At 37.4% G+C, this 19,247-nt stretch overlaps 1 protein-coding gene across 1 annotated transcript; it reads right to left on the bottom strand.

The window, feature by feature from the left end:
* Window positions 1-2,274: 2,274 nt before the first annotated feature.
* On the bottom strand, window positions 2,275-17,344 carry arl6ip1 (ARL6 interacting reticulophagy regulator 1). The gene is made up of 6 exons (XM_073840687.1): window positions 17,194-17,344; window positions 16,203-16,336; window positions 7,959-8,078; window positions 7,219-7,336; window positions 5,087-5,171; window positions 2,275-3,153 (listed from the first exon to the last, which is right to left on the bottom strand). The coding sequence occupies exons 1-6, from the start codon at window positions 17,227-17,229 to the stop codon at window positions 3,035-3,037; spliced, it is 612 nt and encodes a 203-aa protein (XP_073696788.1). The 5' UTR covers window positions 17,230-17,344; the 3' UTR covers window positions 2,275-3,034.
* Window positions 17,345-19,247: the final 1,903 nt, after the last annotated feature.

Here is a 19,247-nt window from a genome sequence, read left to right as displayed (position 1 = left end):
AATAACGGATCATTTCACTAGATAAGACCCTTAATCCTCATCTGGGATCATGTAGAGCCCTTTGAAGCTGCATTTAAACTGCAATTTGGACCTTAAACTCATTGATCCCCATTGAAGTCCACTATATGGAGAAAAATCCTGCAATGTTTTCCTCGAAAAACTTAATTTCTTTACAACTGAAGAAAGAAAGAAATTAACATCTTGAATGACTTGGGGGTGAGTAAATTATCAAGAAATTTTAATTCTGGAAGTGGACTAATCCTTTTGGAATCATTTAAACAACATATTGATAAACCACTCAAAGTACCTATAGCTAATGTTAAGTATGTTGTGTCAGCATTACATCCTACACAGAGTCGGGGTACAAAACAGGACACAGAACCGTGAGGGTTTTGTGATGAAAAAGGTCACTAACCCCGCTGAGGCCATGCTGTACCAGACCACATATCAAACAGTGCACTGCACCACTTCTGACAGATATCAAACAAATGAAGCAAGTGGACAGCGAGTCGCCTGGCACAGGCATAATATTATCACAGGTAGGCCTACTCAGCCACTGCATATGCACACATAAGAATGTCGTCTAACTCAGTTCAACAGAGGCAGTTGATGTCAGTGTTGCAGTATGCAAGTGACTCTCATAAATGACCTTGCAAAGAGCCATTTTGCTATTTTGGGAAACAGGAGAGGAGAAGGCTGCAGCTGGGCCTGGACAGGCCAGAAGAGAGTCTGGGGAGAGCATTCTGTGGGCAGCTCGGCGTTGTGAGATGCACAGTGACCCTTTTAATTTGTATTAAACATGACACTATTAAAATGAACTAAAATGACTCGAGGTATTTCATTATGCTAGTTAGATGTCAAACAAAGTTCAACACTGCATATAAATCTGCTTAGTCCTATTTGAAATGATCCTAACAGGAGTAGAAGGACTGTTTTTTTTTTTTTTAAGCATATTTCATTAATTATTTGTATTCTGAAGCACAGTATAAAAGACTTAAATGAGATACTTGAAAAAGAACTTTCAGATATTGGTGTTAATTTTGCACCTGGTGCTGCTTTTTTTTTTAATTATAAGACAATCTATTTAAGCAGCATTCCTCCAATTTTCACTGAGATTTGAAGATGACAGGCCGCTCCAAGGTGACCGAAACCCTGCAACAAAAGGTTGTCCAGATAAAGGCCAAAAGGTTGACACTTTTAGCCATTGCAGGAGAAGTTAGTCATTCCAAAAGCTTTATGATGACGGTCCCCCAAAAAGGCTGGTCATCCACACAAGACAAATGCATGAGAAGACAGGATAATGCAAAGACTCTCAATGGGGAATCGGTTCAACACTGCAGCTTGAATTGCTTGCAATTTCATCGCTGAACAGGGTCTGTATCTGTCGCGGAACGTTTAATTTGTTTAATTCGAACTGAAAACACACTTTGCTGTGACCAAGTCTCTCATCAGCAGAAAAAAAATCAAAAGGCTAAGCTCAACTTTTGCGAAGCATGTTGTGCAGAGAAAGGAGAACTGGTCCAAAGTTCACTTTAGTATTGAGAGCAAGCTTAACTTATTTGTGTCCGATGGGAAACAGTTTGTTTGGCGTCGAACTGAGAAAAGACTGAACCCCAAGCGCATAAAGAAGCCAGTGAAAGGTGGAGGAGGAAGTGCCATGGTTTGAGGGATGTTTTCCACAGCAGGAGTTGGGCCTCTTATACAGATACATAGAAGGGTGAATGCAAATGTTTATCAGGCACCTCCTTCAGCAGCGTGCAGTTCGTTCCCTGCAAGCATTTCCCAATTTTCCTGCAATACAATGCCTCCAGTCACACTGCAAAACTGGTAAAGCAGTTCCTCAAAGCTAAAAACACTGAAATAATGAATTGCCCAGGCCAGAGACCTGATCTAAACCAGATTGAAAATCTCTGGGGAGAAAGTTATGGCTAAGAAACCCACTACCAATCTATGGAAGAGAGTTAAATTGTGCACCAAGATCACACCAGCGTGAGAAACTACTGATGTCCTGTGGCTGCAGATGTGCTGAAGTCAAAGCAAGAGCCTACTTATTTCTCACAGTTGTATGCCTCCAAAATTTTAGTTGTAATCTTCTTTTATGCTAAAGTGGTTACTGTTCACCAATTTCGATCACTTTTCCACAAAAAAAAAAGTTTTTGTTGAAATGCCTTGGATAATTTGTCAAACACAGTGGTATACCTACAGCTGATATTCCTTCAAATTTTGAGCAATGAAGATTAACAATATTTCAGAGAAAAATCAAGTATTTACAGATTGTTCTCTAGTTTTGAATCAGTTTATTGTTGTGCTGACCACACTCAAACACAAAATGACAGTTAAAAGAACAAGGAGAGAAGACGAACTTAAGACAAGCCAGTAGAAACACAAAGAAATACAAGGAGAGAAAATGAACATGTATTTACAGCCCAGCAACAGGTGTTGGATTGGGAAGTGGCTAGAGCTAGAGGACAGTAAATGGGGTCCACACAGCACTAGTACAGCAGTACGGGACAAACACACTCCAGTTCTGTTTTTTCCAGTGCAATTTTCAGAACAGTGCAGAAATGCATGATTCCAAGCCATCTGAGGAAGAAAAGGCTACTTTCAAGACTTCTGATGATGTGTTCTGTGCATCTAATTAGTTAACGTAAATGTTCGGCAGTTGCTTCACTGATTTTAAAATGAATTAGAAGAAATTAAGCGCTCTTTATATTTTACACAGACTTAACACTTTTACTATGACATGCAAATATAAATGGATGTAAGACAGCTGAAATGAATGCAGCATTTCAGTGTTGGAAAAAAAAAATACTTCTGATGGAAAACAAATGTATAATTTGAAATGAAACCTAAAAACAAAACATTACACATGAACCTCAAGAGATATCTGCGTACATGTAAGCTGTTTACTAGATTTTCACTATCAGCTCAGGCTTTACATTGGTCTGTGGAGATCTGACGTTAAACAGGGGGAGATGACCAGTTTTAATTCTTGAATTTATCAGAATTTCACTTTTCACTTGAACCTTATCTTTTACTCATTCTTCTTCTCCTTCTGTTTGATAAGTTTGTTGATCTCTCTCTTCACCATGCCAGCATACTTGGTGATGATACCATGCTGGTTGAGGCCAGGCAGAAGCAGAAGGAAGCTCACTGTGGATACAAAACAAATGAGTGGACATTCAACGGTATTATCAATATAGTAGTATCGCGATATTATCATGGTCACATGAAGATATGAAATGGTCTTTCGGGCAACAAGTGTAGTTTTTAAAATATATTTAAACTTCTTATTCTTACATAAAAGGTCATTAAAGTTGTGTTTTGGGCCATTATGCTTTGGCACAGTATCTGTCAAACAAACTAAAACCGAAAGCACAACATGGCTTAATTCCTTCATCAAGTCTGTTCTCACTGCACGTTTCAAAGCCAAGCACGCACTTCGTTCAGGTGATCAGCTAATGATCCGGTGTTTTCCGTCCCTCAGAACGGCTCAGTTCACAGTGAATGCAGTGAACTTGTTTAATGTATGTGCTGTGTAATTTAGCGTGCGTTTGGGAATGAAGCATCCACCAGTTATGCTTTGTTTTTGTGGCAATTGATTATAGCATTTCACTAGATTTGTAGTGAGATGTGTTTTTGTAAGCCTGTTTTCACTGAAGCTGGAGTTTTCCGTCAAAAAGCTCTACTGCCTTTTCTGTCAAAATAAAAGCTTAAAAGTGCAGTATGACTAGCTGACAGCTAGTGTTTAAATGGGTAACATTACTGCAGCCCAAATTCAAAATATCTCTTTCCAGTGTAGAAATTAGGCAAGAAGTATTGTACGGCAGCAAACTTCCTTGACTATTACGCCGGAATGGGAGTGTAGTTCCTAATCTTATCAGCCTAGAAAATTGAAGCTTTGCAATTCCACCGGTCTTAGTACACGATATAACTACAGAAGAGTCAAGTTTTAAGTAGGACAAATATGGAAACTCGTTGGTCATTTTTTGAACGCGATGCTATTGGTCTAATAGGATTCAATGATCTATGCTAAGCTATGCTAAAAGTGATATCGCCAGAACAGGAGAACGGCTGAATGGATTTCAAAACGGTAAAACTCAACTTATCAACTCGGGGGGAGTTGGAGAATGAGCCTATTTCCAAAAAAAGTGGAGTGTTCCTTTAAGCAAAAAAGAATATACCTATGAAATATTCATAGTGCAATTGTTTTACAATAGAAATAGGAATAACAATACTACAAATTTTTTTATTATTATTATATTCTAATTTGTTTGGGTTCCTAAAACACTAGTGTGAATGTAATTTAGACTGAGACAGTATACCACAAATAAAAAGAGTTCCCTTTAAAGTCCAGGTTTTTCACTTTTTTCTGACTTACGTTTTCTTAGTTAAGAACATGGGTTAGAGCTCTTAATTTTCAACTCTCAAAGTTAATTAGAAGAACTTTAAAATGTACAAATGTTTAAATCTCTCAAATATTGTATTGTGGACTTCATATTGAGATATTATCGTACCGTAAGATTTTGATATTGTTACATCCCTAACATTCACTAATACAATAGCCCTGTGAAAGTATAAACCCAACTCACCTCTTCATATTTTTCCAAAAGTACTATTCATTTCATAATGGATAACACTTTTTTTTTTTACTTATTGCATCAGAACATTTCAGCTAATTGGTATAAACAGATTTAACAAACCTTGTGTGCTGAGAGGGAAAATGGCAGCATATTTCTGGATTGAAACCGTGGCTTTCCATGACCTAAATACAATGACCTCTTTGTTGCCCAGCCTAGTCGCTGTTTGCATGAGCTAGGCTTTGATGAAGGGACTTCTCTACACACTGTGGTGCATCATAGATTCATAGATCTTACAGCCTTTTTGCGATTTAAAAAAAAAAGATATTTTATATATATATATATATATATATATATATATATATATATATATAAATGCTTTTGTGATGTAAGAGATATGAAATGAGCTGTGCGTTTTTTATACAACAGGCTTTCAGCACAGGAAATTTCTTCATGTAGTTTGCTTAACTTGGTTAACTTTTAGCCCAGATAAACAGCATACATACCAATTAGGTAGGTGAGGAAGAGGTTATGCACTTGCTGTCCGATCCAGGCCACAGCCACAAGACTGCTGATTACAGAGAGGAAATACTGTAGAGAAGTAAAACAAGTGTTATAAGGAGTACAGATAGTTTTCTACAGAAGGTACAAAAATATACAAACTATTTGGTCGGAACAATCATCCAATCATTAAACTAATATTTATTAATCACTGTCTTAATGAGTGCGCCAATCATTCAACCATAAGTAAAGCGAGTGACCGTCTATAACAGGGTTCCCCAAATCTTACCCTGGAGGTCCAATGCGCTGCAGAGTTTAGCTCCAACCCTGATCACACTCACCTACCTGTTATTCTCTAATGACCCTGAAGACCTTGATTAGCATGCTCAGGTGTGTTTTATTAGGGTAAGAGCTAAACTCTGCAGGAAAATGGATCTCGAGGTCCAGATTTGATGATCCCTGGTCTATAAGAATGGGTTATTAAATCATTGGCTTGCTTGACTTGTTTGAAAATGTGGATTCATTAAAGGGGACATCAGATGCAAAATTCACTTTGCATATAAATGTGTCTTAGCAGTATGTGGACACAACCTACAATAATAAAAATTCAGTTATTTTTTGTAATCCCACAAACCCAAAACAGTCTCAATTATCAAGCCATTTTGATTTTCTGAGCAGTATGACTTCATGCTACTCAGGCCCCACCCACGACCACCGACGGACAGTCTCTTAATAGCATATATCTGCCCTTAGCCTTTTGTACGCCGTCTGCCATTTTCTGTGCGCTGGGGCAGCTGTCGCGACAACAATGTCTTGTCAGCAATGCAGGCGTTTTGTAGTTGGATGTAAAACTGAACTTAAGTCTTCATTTCTTCCTGACATCAGAGCCACTGAAGGAACAGTGGATTAGTTTTAGTTTTTTGATGGTAACACTCCATTGAATAAAAAAAAAAAAAAAAAAAAAAGAAAAAAGAAAAAAAGAAGAGGGGCAGGGTGAGCAGTAGCTCATTATTTAGAGAGCCATGCACCGAAACGGTTTTAGTTTTGTTTTTGACGAGGTAAAGAGGCTGTTGTTTTACATGACCATTGAGGAATTTTAAAAGTATGTTACAGATTTCATGAAGACCCTAAAGAATCATACAAGAGAAAATGGGCATTAAACAACAGTTCTGCTGTGGCTTTGTTCAAAACTACTTGTTAGATTTGATCATGTTTTGCTCAATTTCGCAAACAAGATTAACTTTGTTTTTTGACCTGTTGTACAAAATCAATACCACATTTGCAGTCATGCAGATAATCTTGCTTGAGTGCTATTGCTAAACTACATAATATGATATATACTACCAGTCAAAAGATTACGTTTTCTTTTTTCAAAGTATTTTCTGATCACCAAACCTCCATTTATTTGATTCAAAGTACAGCAAAAACAGTAAAATTACCATTTTTATTTTGAATGGTATAGTAGTGTATAATGTTACAAAAGCTTTTTATTTCAGATAAAATTGTATTGAAAGAATCCTGAAAAAAAAAAAAAATTAAATTGATGATGATGATGATGATAATAATAATAATAAAAATGGTCTTTAAAAGCAAATCAGTATATTGGAATGATTTCTGAAGGATCATGTAAAGACTGGAGTAATGATGCTGAAAATTTAGTTTTGATCACAGGAATAAATTACATTAATTATATTTTAAAATAATATTCAAATAGAAAACTTATTTGAAATAGTAAAAATGTTTCACAATATTACTGTTTTTGCTGTATTTTGGATCAAATAAATGCAGGCTTGGTAAGCAGCATAGAATATATAAAAAAAAAACATATCAACATAACTTGTATTTCAGGGGCATGTAACTGCATTCTAATAGGCTATGCCATGCATTTTATTTTAGGATTATGAACACTTGAAAATGTTCTCTTTGGGGCACAAGTGCTCTTTAATTATGTATAAGAGCTGTGTACTAGGGCTAGGCTCATGTTTGTTTGTTCTTACTGCTGAGCAACAGTGATAAAGCCTGCTTAGTGGTGTGAAACGACAGCCTGCTTTCAGTGTGAAATGCTTATGAGTCACTAGTGAATTGTAAGACATAAAACAAGGAAGGTGCTGTTCAACAAGTCGTCAAAAGAGCATACCATTTTTGGCTTTTCTTCCTTCAGGGCAAACAGACGTTTCCACCAGCCGAGCACACGGCGCTGAGTCTTCACAAGGTTGCCACAGATCTCATGGAAACGCTGCTGCTGTTCTGTGGTCCTGCGCAGGAACAAAACAGTGCTCAGAAAACAAACAATGGCTTTAATGTTTGTGTCTTCATGGGTAATACAAACGCATCATAAACGAAGAGGAAATTTGTTTCCATTTCTGCTTAGCCATTGCATTTTATTTCTGGGCATAAAACATGACCATATTGAAGGCTTAAAGCTTAATGCCACAGGAAGCTGCCAGATACTAAAATAAATGCCAAGGGTCTGATCTCAACCCGCTCTGCAGAATGTGATGTGCATAGCAAGATGTCTCAGTGCAGAGTGTAGATGTGCTGAGTCAAACCAACACTGTGCCTGACACTGGACACTCAGCAACAACTGCAACCTGTCACTCAAAGACACCAGAGACCCCAGCTCCTCAACTAGAGCAAGGAAAGTTGCCAGGGGAGACGGACTAAAATGAAACCAGAAGAGGCAAGAACATACATGCTGTGCAAATACCACCGTGTCTTCTCAGAGGATCTGAAGTTTCACAAGTTTATTAGATTGAGAGATAAACACTTGAGTTTTGAAGAGAACGGTGCTATTTGACCTTGCAAGCAGATGAAGCGATTATGTTACTTTAGAGCCTGTGGTCAAAAGTAGGACTTGCTGATGTTCCTTTCACTCACCATTTGTTAGAACCAAAGACACGGGGGGCAAGAGTGGGCACCAGGTAATCAGCCAGGCACAGGATCATGACACTGCAGGACAGACCAGTAAGCACAGAGGGGTCCAAGTAGTAGACAAGCCTGCCAATGAAGAAAGAGGACATTAAACTCATGCATTCATGTCATTTTTTTGACTGTATGCAAATTATGACAGTTGGTCTGTGTATTAGGGTGTGTTTACACTTGTCATGTTAGGCTAAAACAAACTCTGCTATGATTGCTCTGTTAGTGCAGTTCATTTGAATGTGTGTGAACACTGCCATCCAATCCCTGGTGCGCACTAAACAAGCGGACTGAGACCGCTAAAAAGGGGTCTCGGTCAACTTCCAAACTAACTCCGAGTTTCGAATGATATATGAACGCAACATGGACCAAATACTTATAAATGAACCAAAAACTGGAAGTAATGACAAGATGCGACGTGATGCGAGGTGTATCCAAAACAAAATGAGCAGAGGACAAACATGAAGCAAAAAGGAGGTAAAGTGCCTTTTATAATTTCTTTGCGAGTTTGCAGGTGGTGAAAATAAAATCACATACACGCAACAGTAAGCGCGCTTAGTCCAGCAGACTGCATTAGGTGTAGTCAACTTAAAGTGCAAGTGTGAACACTAAGCAGACCAGGACCAAAATGTATCGCTTTCCTTTTTGGTCCAGACCAAATAAACCAAACTACAAGTGTAAACACACCCTTAGTACTGGATATTTTTAAGTGACTCTTTGTACAAATTACATAGTTAAAGGATTAGTTCACTCCCGAATTCAAATTTCCTGATAATTCACTCACCCTCATGTCATCAAAGATATTTATATCTTTCTTTCTTCAAAGAAATTATGGTTTTTGAGAAAAACGTTTCAGGATTTTCCTCCATATATTGGACTTCAATGGGAGGCAATGGTTGAAGGTAAAAATTGCAGTTTCAATGCAGCTTCAAAGGGCTCTACATGATCCAAACCAAGGAATAAGGGTCTTACCTAGTAAAACAATCAGTCACTTTCCAAAAAAAAAAAAAAAAAATTCCAAGATTATATACTTTAATTACAAATGCTTGTCTTGCACTAGCTCTGCGATGCGCGTCTACATTTCACACATTGCGTAATAACAATAAAAAGGTAAATGTACGGTTAGTTCTTTATCGGTGTATTTCGGTATAAAAAGGTAGGGTAGGGTGAAACAAGTTTTCTCCTCCAACTTCAATTTTTTTTTTTCAAAGGGTGTTTAACTTTTTTGCACATTCACTTTGTGAACACTAGATCAGTACTTCCATCTAGATCACATGTGACCTTTCCAACGTGACTTTGTAATGCATGCAGTCAATGACGCAGAACTAGTGCGTGACAAGCATTTGTGGTAAAAAGCATAGGTTTATTTATTCATTTATTTTTTTTATAGAAAATGACCAATTGTTTTGCTAGATGAGACCCTTTATCCTCTGCAAGGACTGTGTAGAGCCCTTTAAAACTGCATTAAAACAGCAAGTTTTACCCTGAACCTGCTGATCCATAATGAATTCCACTATTTGGAGAAAAATCCTTGAATGTTTTTTATTAAAAACCTTAATTTCTTTTCGACTGAAGAAAGAAAGAGACATAAACATCTTGGATGACATAGGGTGAGTAAATTATTAGGAAATTTTAATTCCGGAGTGAACTAATCCTTTAAGACAGTAAGTGGCAACAAGTGACAAATCACAGTGACAAGTAAGAGCGAGTCATTGAATCACTGAGTAAACTGATCCGTTTAAAAACATCTTCATTTAGTAACAAAATAAGAGACTGTCTTTGAGCGAGTCATTGAATTATTTAATCAAGTGATTCATTCAAAAACAGATACATTCAGCAAAGAAAAAAAAAGCGACTGGCTGCATCTAAAAATCACACACTTTCCTACTGTACTGTAGGAAGAAACTACTATGTTCAAATTTACAGTATTCAAAAAAAAGTAGGCAAAAACTTGCTACAAGGGATGGGATGATAAATCGTTACAACGCAAATAAAGAAATAATTCAGCATCGATTCTGAGATTTTTCCAAACACATCAGCTTAGTTTTTGAACAGCACATGGCAGTGCTTGCTTTAGAAACAGGTGTGCTCTGCTTGTTTCCAAATCCTTACATCCACACATACTAGGGATGCACCGATCCCTATCGGCCGATCACTTGCGTGTTTTGTCAGTAAAGCCGGTTCTGTAATCAGCAGTAAATGCCATCAGGTGCGTGATTTCACGTTGAGCCGTATATACTACACACAGCCGTTGTTCACTGACGAGCTGCGCACATTCACACTGATAATGAACATTGATTTGCGCAGCTCCTCGGTAAACAACGGCTGTGTGTAGTATATACGGCTCAACGTGAAATCACGCACCTGATGGCATTTACCGCTGATTACAGAACCGGTTTTACTGACAAAACGCGCAAGAATGATCGGCCGATAAGGATCGGTGCATCCCTAACACATACACCATTCATAAAAGGTTGAAGCGCATTACAAGGGTATTCACAGTGGGCTGCGTTTACATTAATCTCATGTCATAAAAGCATTCTGATCCGAGGTGAAATTACATGACTTACATGACTGAACATACAAGTGCTCTTCTGCACTCTTCTTTGTGAGTGTTTGAGTGTGCAGATAAAAACTGGATTAGAGAGCCATCTGCTGTTAAAATTAGTGTTGTTTTTGGCTGGCCGTTTTTAATTTTAGTTTTAGTCTAGTCTTTGTGTGAAGCTGTCATTTTAGTTTTTATTAGTTTTAGTCACATTCATACTCTTTTTAGTCTAGTCAAGTTTTAGTCAACTAAAAGTCTGAGCATTTTAGTCTTATTTTAGTCGACGAAAACTGATTACATTTAGTCTAGTTTTAGTCAATAAAAATTGTATTTTAGTCTCTTTTTAGTAATGCAAATTTATTTAACCCAGTCAATATAGTATAAGTACCTAGTAGTATAGACGAAACCAAAGTTTTCATTTAGCCAAACCCATTTCAAACAAGGTTATCTTATTACATTATTGTTACCTTATAGGCTCAAGAATACATCCATTCCAGACATGGAAGATGCTCTAATTTGAATTTACAACAAAAATCAAATAACAAGCCCCTTGCGCAGGTTTCAAGTGTCATTCACTTTTTAAGAATAAATCATAACGAATAAATGTACATGTGTAGTTTTGTGCATGTTCATTTTGTAGTAATCCCCGCTTCACAAGCACTTCTAATTAATAATAATATTAGTCAGGCTTAACAATATTCTTAATTTACTTTGAGCATCTATGCCAACACGAATCACGCTTATATTTTTATAAGTTTATTAATAGATTAATTAATTTATACCTTGTGTAAGTAAAATATTTCTTATGGTTTTCGTAGCACAAATTGATCTATTTTATGCAACTGTCCAAAAATCGCTTGGGCATCTGGGACGCAAAAGAAACTTTTTCCACCTTTGACCACAAGATGTCATTAGTGTACAACGTGTTGAAAAGCTTTGAATAATGAACCTTTTTACAATAAGAGTTGAGGGGAACGCTTCGAAGAAATGTCGTTTCTTCTTTTTCTCCCAAAGACGAACCCCAGCTGGCCGGCCATCGGTCCGTTTATCTGTGTCAGACTTAACTTCGTTTGTAGTCGTCTTCTAGATAATTCCGCGAGTGTGACTGGGCATGCGCACATCAATCTAACGTTATAACATTTCGTTTCGTTTTCGTCAACAAAAATGAAGAGACATTTTAGCATCGTTTTTATTTTGTAAACCACATTTAGTCTCGTTTTTATTCGTCAACGATATTGCATTAAATATTTAATTATAATCGTCACATGACCAGCATTTTCGTTTCGTCTCGTCTCGTTTTCGTCACGTGATAAAGGTTTGTTGACGACGATATTTAGTCATAATTTTCCTTGCCGAAAGAAACACTAGTTAAAATCGAAGCTCAGAATCGATTCCAAAGAGTATCACGATGCCATACCTACTTTCTACTGCTGTTAAGATTCTAAAGTGCACATCCAATGAATGCTTTACTACTCAATGATGCTACATCCCATGATGTGTGTCACATGACAAATGTAGTAAATCTGAATGAGAACAACAACATTCATACTATATAATCCATACTTTTTTAACAGTTGCAAGGTTATTACTACCAAAGTCCCTTTAAGGCAAGTCATGTCATTCTGCGGCCATCTTTGAAATGCCTCTCGGGAATGCAAGTGCAGCTCTTATCTCTTTGAATGGGGAAACATCAAATTCTCCAAAACTGTTCACCAAGCTTACAATTAAAGTTCATATTTTAAATCACCAAAGAAATCCAACAAGAACTGCCTTATAAATGTGGTTCCTTGTGCTCCAATAGCGTAAAAAACAAACAAAAAAAAAAACGCTTATTTTTCCGGCTCAATGAGCCAGTGCGCATGTGCAGTACTGAGCGCAAGTGTAAAGGTGCGTTCACACCGGACGCGAATGAAGCGGCAAGCGCGAGTGAATTACATGTTAAGTCAATGCAAAGACGCGAATAGCCATCCTGCGGCGCGAAACGCGCGAATGAGGCGGCGCGAAACGCGTGAATAGTGCGAATGAAGCGAAGCGAAGTTCAAAAATCTGAACTTTGGCGAAAATCCGCGCCGCGTTAACCAATCAGGAGCTTGCTCTAGTAGTGACGGAGGCAGAAATCCGAAACAACAATGGAGGACAAAATCACCGTTGCTGTCTGTGGTTACTCTGAGCTGTACGATACATCTTTGTACTTTTATAGAAACAGGAATAAAAAGGATCTTGCTAGGAAGAAAGTGAGTGAAGGGGTCGGACAATCTGGTAAGTTTTAAAAAACGCTCTTTACTCAATTTGACCTACATATATTAGGGGTGTAACGATATGCCTAGGTCACAATACGGTACGTATCCCGATATTGGGTTCACGATACGATACTTATGATATTTTGAACAAAAATTAAAACATGAAACTGAAAATCAAACAGATTTATTAAAAAAAAAAAAAAAAAAAACAATTTCAATTTCAATCAGCTTTACATACAAGGTCACATTTTAAGGTTTAATAAAAACCTTCTGTATTAAAATTAACAACTGATAAGGTCTGTCTGTCACTGAATTTTTTTTTCTTAATTTAAAATGACTGATAAAATTGTCAAGATGTCAAATTCTTTAAACCTGCTAGCGATGCAAGATTCTATGTGTGTGCGAAACAGAGTCCTACCCGACGGGTGAACCGCTAAAACTGACGTAACGGTGGAATAATATTTATCTGTCAGGTGCAGTGTGGGTGACATGCACAGGCATTTGCTCTTTGTACTCAATCCGGTACACGCTGACGCTGCTCACACGGTCCCATGCTTGTGTTCGTGCTCTGTCTGAAGACCGTTTAAAAGCCCTTTCACATGGGACGCGTCAAGCGGTGGAATCTCTGAGCGGCTGCTGCTTTCTCTCATAGTGAAAGTGTTTTGCGGTCGAGCTGGTGTTCGCGACGCGGGCTCGGGGTAAACATATTGCAAACAACAAGGTCTCATTTTACTTTACAAAAACAAAATAAATGAAACGTAATGAAAATACTATGTGTTATTTGCTATTTGTCATTTTATGGGACAATGTGTCTGACATGAAAACCACGCTAGTCAGTTTACTATGACATTTTACACATAATTGTATTTTTACTGCGCTGGCTATATTACACGCATTTTCTGGATTTTTTTTCTTTATTAATAGCCTTTCTCCGTATTTTATGCAGCTCCGAAATGTTGCCATACTGCTGACTTAAATGAGGAGGGAGGGTCCGCAATCTCTGAGTTGGTTGCCATGTTTCCTCACGTTCTTCTTCAACTAACGTTAGCTCAACTTTTGCAGGCAGGCCTCACATGATTGGAAAGGTAGTCACGGGGTGTGTCGCGATGCTCCCTTATTACACCGCGACACAGGATCGTGGATCTGAACGTCGCGATTTCGGTTTCATATCGCGTATCGTTACAGCCCTAATATATATACATATTGAGACTACAAGCAAGCTAAAGCTGGCAAATTGAGCTAATTCACCTATTTTACAACTACTTTCCCGCTGACGAGTGGCAGAAGCCCCTCCCATGACGCGAATTCGCGTCTGTTGTGAAGTAAATGTCACGCGCGAATGAAGCGAGTAAACTTAAATGTTCAAACGTCCAACTACGCGTCCGGTGTGAACGCACCATTAGAGTGCTGACTGTTTCTATAGCAACCGGGACTTCTAACGGCAGCTGCAGTGACGCACTGACTTTACTAATCAACAATTGGCTCTTTCACTAAGAAGGCGGGGCTTCACGGCCATAATGAGCGTTGCATTTTTCCCCATTCAAAACTATACGAGTGACAAGTCTTGGGTACTCTATATTCTTTGTTACTACTCAGAGTATGCCATTAAAAAAAAAAAAAAAAAAAGTCCAAATGAAGTTCATAGCAATGCATATTACATTGATATATTTACAGTAGTAAATTTACAAAATATCTTAATGGAACATGATCTTTACTTAATATCCTAATGATTTTTGGCATTAAGACAAATCTATAATTTTGACCTATACAATCTATTGCTACAAATACACCCATACTACTTAAAACTGGTTTTGTGGTGCATGGTTACAATTTTTGGGTGAACTATTCCTTTAATTTGGCTGTGGCTGTATTTGTCAGAGCAAAAACTTGACAATGTAATCAGCATAAAGAGCATATGTGACCCTGGACCACAAAACCAGTCTTAAGTCACTGGGGTATATTTGTAGCAATAGCCAAAAATACATTGCATGGGTCAATTTTTGATTTTTCTTTTATGCCAAAAATCATTAAGAAATTATGTAAAGTTCATTTTCCATGAAGAATTTTTGTAAAATTCCTACTGTAAACATATCAAAATGTAATTTTTGATTTGTAATATGCATTGTTAAGAACCTAATTTGGACAACTTTAAAGGTGATTTTCTCAGTCTTTTTGATTTTTTTGCATCCTTAGATTTCAGATTTCAAATAGATGCATCTCAGTCAAATATTGTCCTATCCTAATAAACCATACATCAATAGTAAGCTTATTTATTGAGCTTTCATATGATGTATAAATCTCAGTTTTGTCAAATTTAACCTTATGACTGGTTTTGTGGTCCAGGGTCACATATGTTTACAATGTGCAACAATCTATATAATCTGAGACATGAGAAAGCAAGTGTTGATGGTAAAAACCATTAAATACCTCAAGGACTTAAAAGATTAGTTCACTTTCAAACCAACAATTTACAGATAAATGTACTCACTCCCCTGTCATCCAAGATGTTCATGTTATTCTCTCCTGAGTCGTAAAGAAATTGTTTTTTTTTTTTTTGAGGAAAACATTTCAGGATTTCTCTCCGTATAATGGATATGTATGGCCCCCCGAAGTTTAAACTTCCAAAATGCAGTTTCAAAAAGCCCAGCCGAGGAAGAAGCATCTTATCTGGTGAAACGATGAGTTATTTTCAAAACAAATTGACAATTTACATACTTTTTAACCTCAAATGCTCGTCTTGTCTTTGCACAGCACATGCACAGTCTGTGTGATCCAGGTCAATACAGTTGAAAAGTTGGGTATGTCGAAAAACTCCCATCTTGTTTTCTTCCCCAACTTCAGAATCACTTTAGATCACTGCAAAAGTACTGACACCATGTTTACAAATTGAACATACAAAAAACTCAAACACCCTTTACAAAAAAAGGTAAAAACAGCGTTGTAGGACGATTTTCACATTGAAGACATAAACGAGATGAGAGTTTTTCGATATAGAGAGATGAGACAAGACGAGCATTTGAAGTTAAAAAGTATATAAATTGTCAGTCTGTTTAGAAAATAACTGATCGTTTCGATAGATAAGACCCTTCCTCCTTGGCTGGGATCGTTTAGAGCCTTTTGAAGCTGCATTTAAGCTGCATTTTGGAAGTTCAAACTTCAGGGCACCATAAATATCCATTATATGGAGAGAAATCCTGAAATGTTTTCCTCATTTCTTCCATCATTTCTTTACGACTGCGGAAAGACATGAACATCTTGGATGACAAGGGAGTGAGTACATTATCTGTAAACTGTTGTTATGAAAGTGAACTAATCCTTTAAGCTTTCAGCGTGTAACCCTATCTTATTAACTAAAGTGACAGATTAAGCCTGAAGTCAACAAGTAGCTCTAATGGATGCCTTAAACCGCAAACTCACATGAACAGGATTGTGGTGGCGCCCACTAATGCTCCCGGGTACCACGGCTTCTCCCAACGCAGGACCTGATCTCCAGCCAGGATGACCTCTCCCCATGCTTGCAGCTGCTCTTCTAGCTGACTCGTCTCTTGAGCCTAGAGAAATGTTTTTAGTCAGTAACAGTGCCAAAACAATGGCTTCTCTTACGACACATGACATGGCATTATCGGAAATTGCTATACAATGGTAGTGTCGTCAAGTCATGGGATGGGCACATCCAGCTGCAATGTCAGGAATGTTGAGAAAACACCTACAAGACATATTAGTTCATCAGATATATAATTTAGTTGTTTACATATACGAAGTAAAAGAGGGGAACGTCGTTAACAGCTTTAAAAACGGCGACTGAAATCCTGTGTTCAAACCAGCAGGCCAAGTTACTTCCTATATCGGTGATACATCACGTTAAAATACTGGTAGTTAAAATTTTAGTGTAATTTATAAGACTAAAGCATAAACGTCAAACAGAGTTCTTGTTGGCTTTACAACTAACTTAATCTCGAAAACACACAGAATGTAAAGACTCGTCTCACGTTAGCTTATCTCCAGCAGCGTTCATGCAATCTTAAATTACAAATATTTATCAAAAGCAAATATTTATTAAACGCTTCAATATATTAAATATATAACAAACAAATCCATCAGCCATAAAACCATTTAGTAAAGCGCTAGATATAGAGCGCAATCCGTTTCGTTAGCACGGAATTAGCTTGCTAATATCTTATCACGCAGTTCATTTCCATGGCGTTTAAGGTATATTCGCTGAATTTACACGACCAATATTAAAAATAGAAGACAGATTAAGCCTTATGGTGATCTGTCAACTGATTTAACGTGTTTAAGATTGTGACAGAGGTAGAAATCCGCTTAGCATATTGCTAAAGACTAATAACCATTACATTTCGACAGCAGGCGAACTGCCTGTACAAAAGAATATTAACAGACGACTTACCAACAGATTCGCACTTTTATTGTCGCCCTCAGCCATGGTTTATTTCGGTGTATTTCAGGATTTGTGTTCCTCGGAGAGGACGATTATATGAACGCGCCTCCCCTGTACTGCGGCAGTCTGTCAACCGACCGTTATTTTCAGGATGTTTTTATCCGAAACTCGGTTTACAAGGGCTCATGGGAAATGTAGTTCATTATTATACAATACAAAGGGGAAACGTTCACAAATATGGCACAGGGCCTAAAACGATAAACGAATTTGCTCCAACAATTAATTAACGAAGGTATGTAAACTTTAAATAGTGGAATTCATAAAAGGGTTGCACAAAAATGGGCTCAGACATTATCTAGTTTGGAATAGAGCCAAAAGTTAATTTGAAAGAAAAGATAAAATTTGTGAACATGGCTGAGCTTAAAAACTACAAATTGAAAAAAAAATATGCTAAAGAAAGGGTCCAAGTAATAGTATTTAACAGGTGTACATTTTTGTAATGGTGGACAATTTTGTGAAAACAAAAGAAGAAAGATCAATGCAGCCACAACATGGCACTAAACATTAGTTTCGGTAAATTAATATCTTATAGTTTTTAACTACATTAAAATAAAATATCCACCTTTTTCTTTAAGTAAGCCTATGGGTGAGACTTTTGGTTTATTAACCTCTAGTGATATAACAAGAAACATAGCTATACACAGCAAATACCGGGTTTAATCGCTTTAAGGCATTTAAACATATGAGAAAAGACATTATTAGCAAGCTTGTAACCACCCAAAACAATGATTTCAAAAAGATTTTTTGCAAATTTAGGTAATTAACCATAGCAATATTATGTTTTTTTTAACGGTCATGACTGTTGTAGCACCAGCTTTGGTCCCATCTCCTTAAAACTTTGCATGCTTGTTTAGAACCGGTCTCGTGCTCAGTGTTTTTTTTTTCCAGATTAAGCAAAAACCCTAGTTCGCAAAAGTAGATTTTTGACACCTTCTCAATCATTTAACAAACAATTTGATTGAAAGCAGTGGTTTTAGAGGCAAAGTTGTCCAGAATGAGGAGTTCTATCGTGTGATATGGATATTGTGCATACGTGCAAAAAAAAAAAAAAAGTGACGTACAATCGTTTAAACCCTTGAAAAAAGCCCCCCCCCTCAGTGACCGAATCCTTTCAAATTTCTCTCAGACCTTTGGGGGCCGTTAGTCGAACAGTCCCAACCAGTTTTGTTCTGATCAGCCTCCGTTAACCTTGTCTAACAGGTGCTCAAACTTTTCGAGATACGCAAATGTCCTTATAGACACTTGTGGCACTTAGGACCAAGACCGTGCACACTGATTAACATGTTGAAAGGACAAATTGCTATTACATAAGTTTTCCGACTTTGGCAAAAATATCTCATTCCATTATAGGCATTTTACTAAAAGTTTTTTTTTTTTGATAATTTTTGAGAATTATTCTCCAGAGAATCTTTCTGCACTGGTTTGGTTCCAAATGGGGCGAAAAACCTAGGACTAGTTTGCAAAAGTATGTTTTTCCAAAAAATGCAAAATACTTGATAATTGTTTTGTCTGCTATAAACCAAGAATTCCAGTGACATAAGACACTTGAGTACTTTTGATCACTGTAGTGCCCCCGTCAGGCCGATTGAGTCAAGCCTTGGTCACATTGTAGGCAGTGTGAGTACTACCATCCTTCCAAGTTTCAAGTCTCTATGACATACGGGTTAGTCTGCATGATCAGTTCGCTGATCTGTGAATATTCTAACAATTACAATAAGTTTCAGCGCTACACACTTTAAACCCCAATACCAACGTGCAGTAAATAGCAAAACTGTTTGCACTACAAACCAGTGCGCTCATAATTAAGAAAATATAATATATGGTAAAACACACCAATGTGCAATATCAAGCAGCAAAATGAGCCGTTTTGTACAGCTAAAAATAGCTGGACGAGGATGAGACCAGAAGCCATGCACACTCTTACAGCAAGAAAAAGGTGAATAGTTTACAGTTATAGTTGAATGCCAAATGTGTCATGATCGCTTTAATGAAGACAAAAGAGG

Source organism: Garra rufa, chromosome 1 (genome assembly GCF_049309525.1).
Source record: "Garra rufa chromosome 1, GarRuf1.0, whole genome shotgun sequence".
Lineage (NCBI taxonomy): Eukaryota > Metazoa > Chordata > Actinopteri > Cypriniformes > Cyprinidae > Garra > Garra rufa.
Note: the sequence above shows the minus strand (reverse complement) of the source record. Positions and strands in the feature narration are given on the sequence as shown.

What these genes read in the sequence shown, in the direction of transcription:
- arl6ip1 (XM_073840687.1), bottom strand. Translation starts at nt 17,229, where the DNA reads ATGGCTGAGGGCGACAATAAAAGTGCGAATCTGTTG. An exon ending in AGGAAGAAAAGCCAAAAATG is followed by an intron (nt 5,172 to 7,218) that starts GTATGCTCTTTT and finishes ACTTCTCTACAG; the next exon opens with TATTTCCTCTCTGTAATCAG. An exon ending in CTTCCTCACCTACCTAATTG is followed by an intron (nt 3,154 to 5,086) that starts GTATGTATGCTG and finishes TTGTATCCACAG; the next exon opens with TGAGCTTCCTTCTGCTTCTG.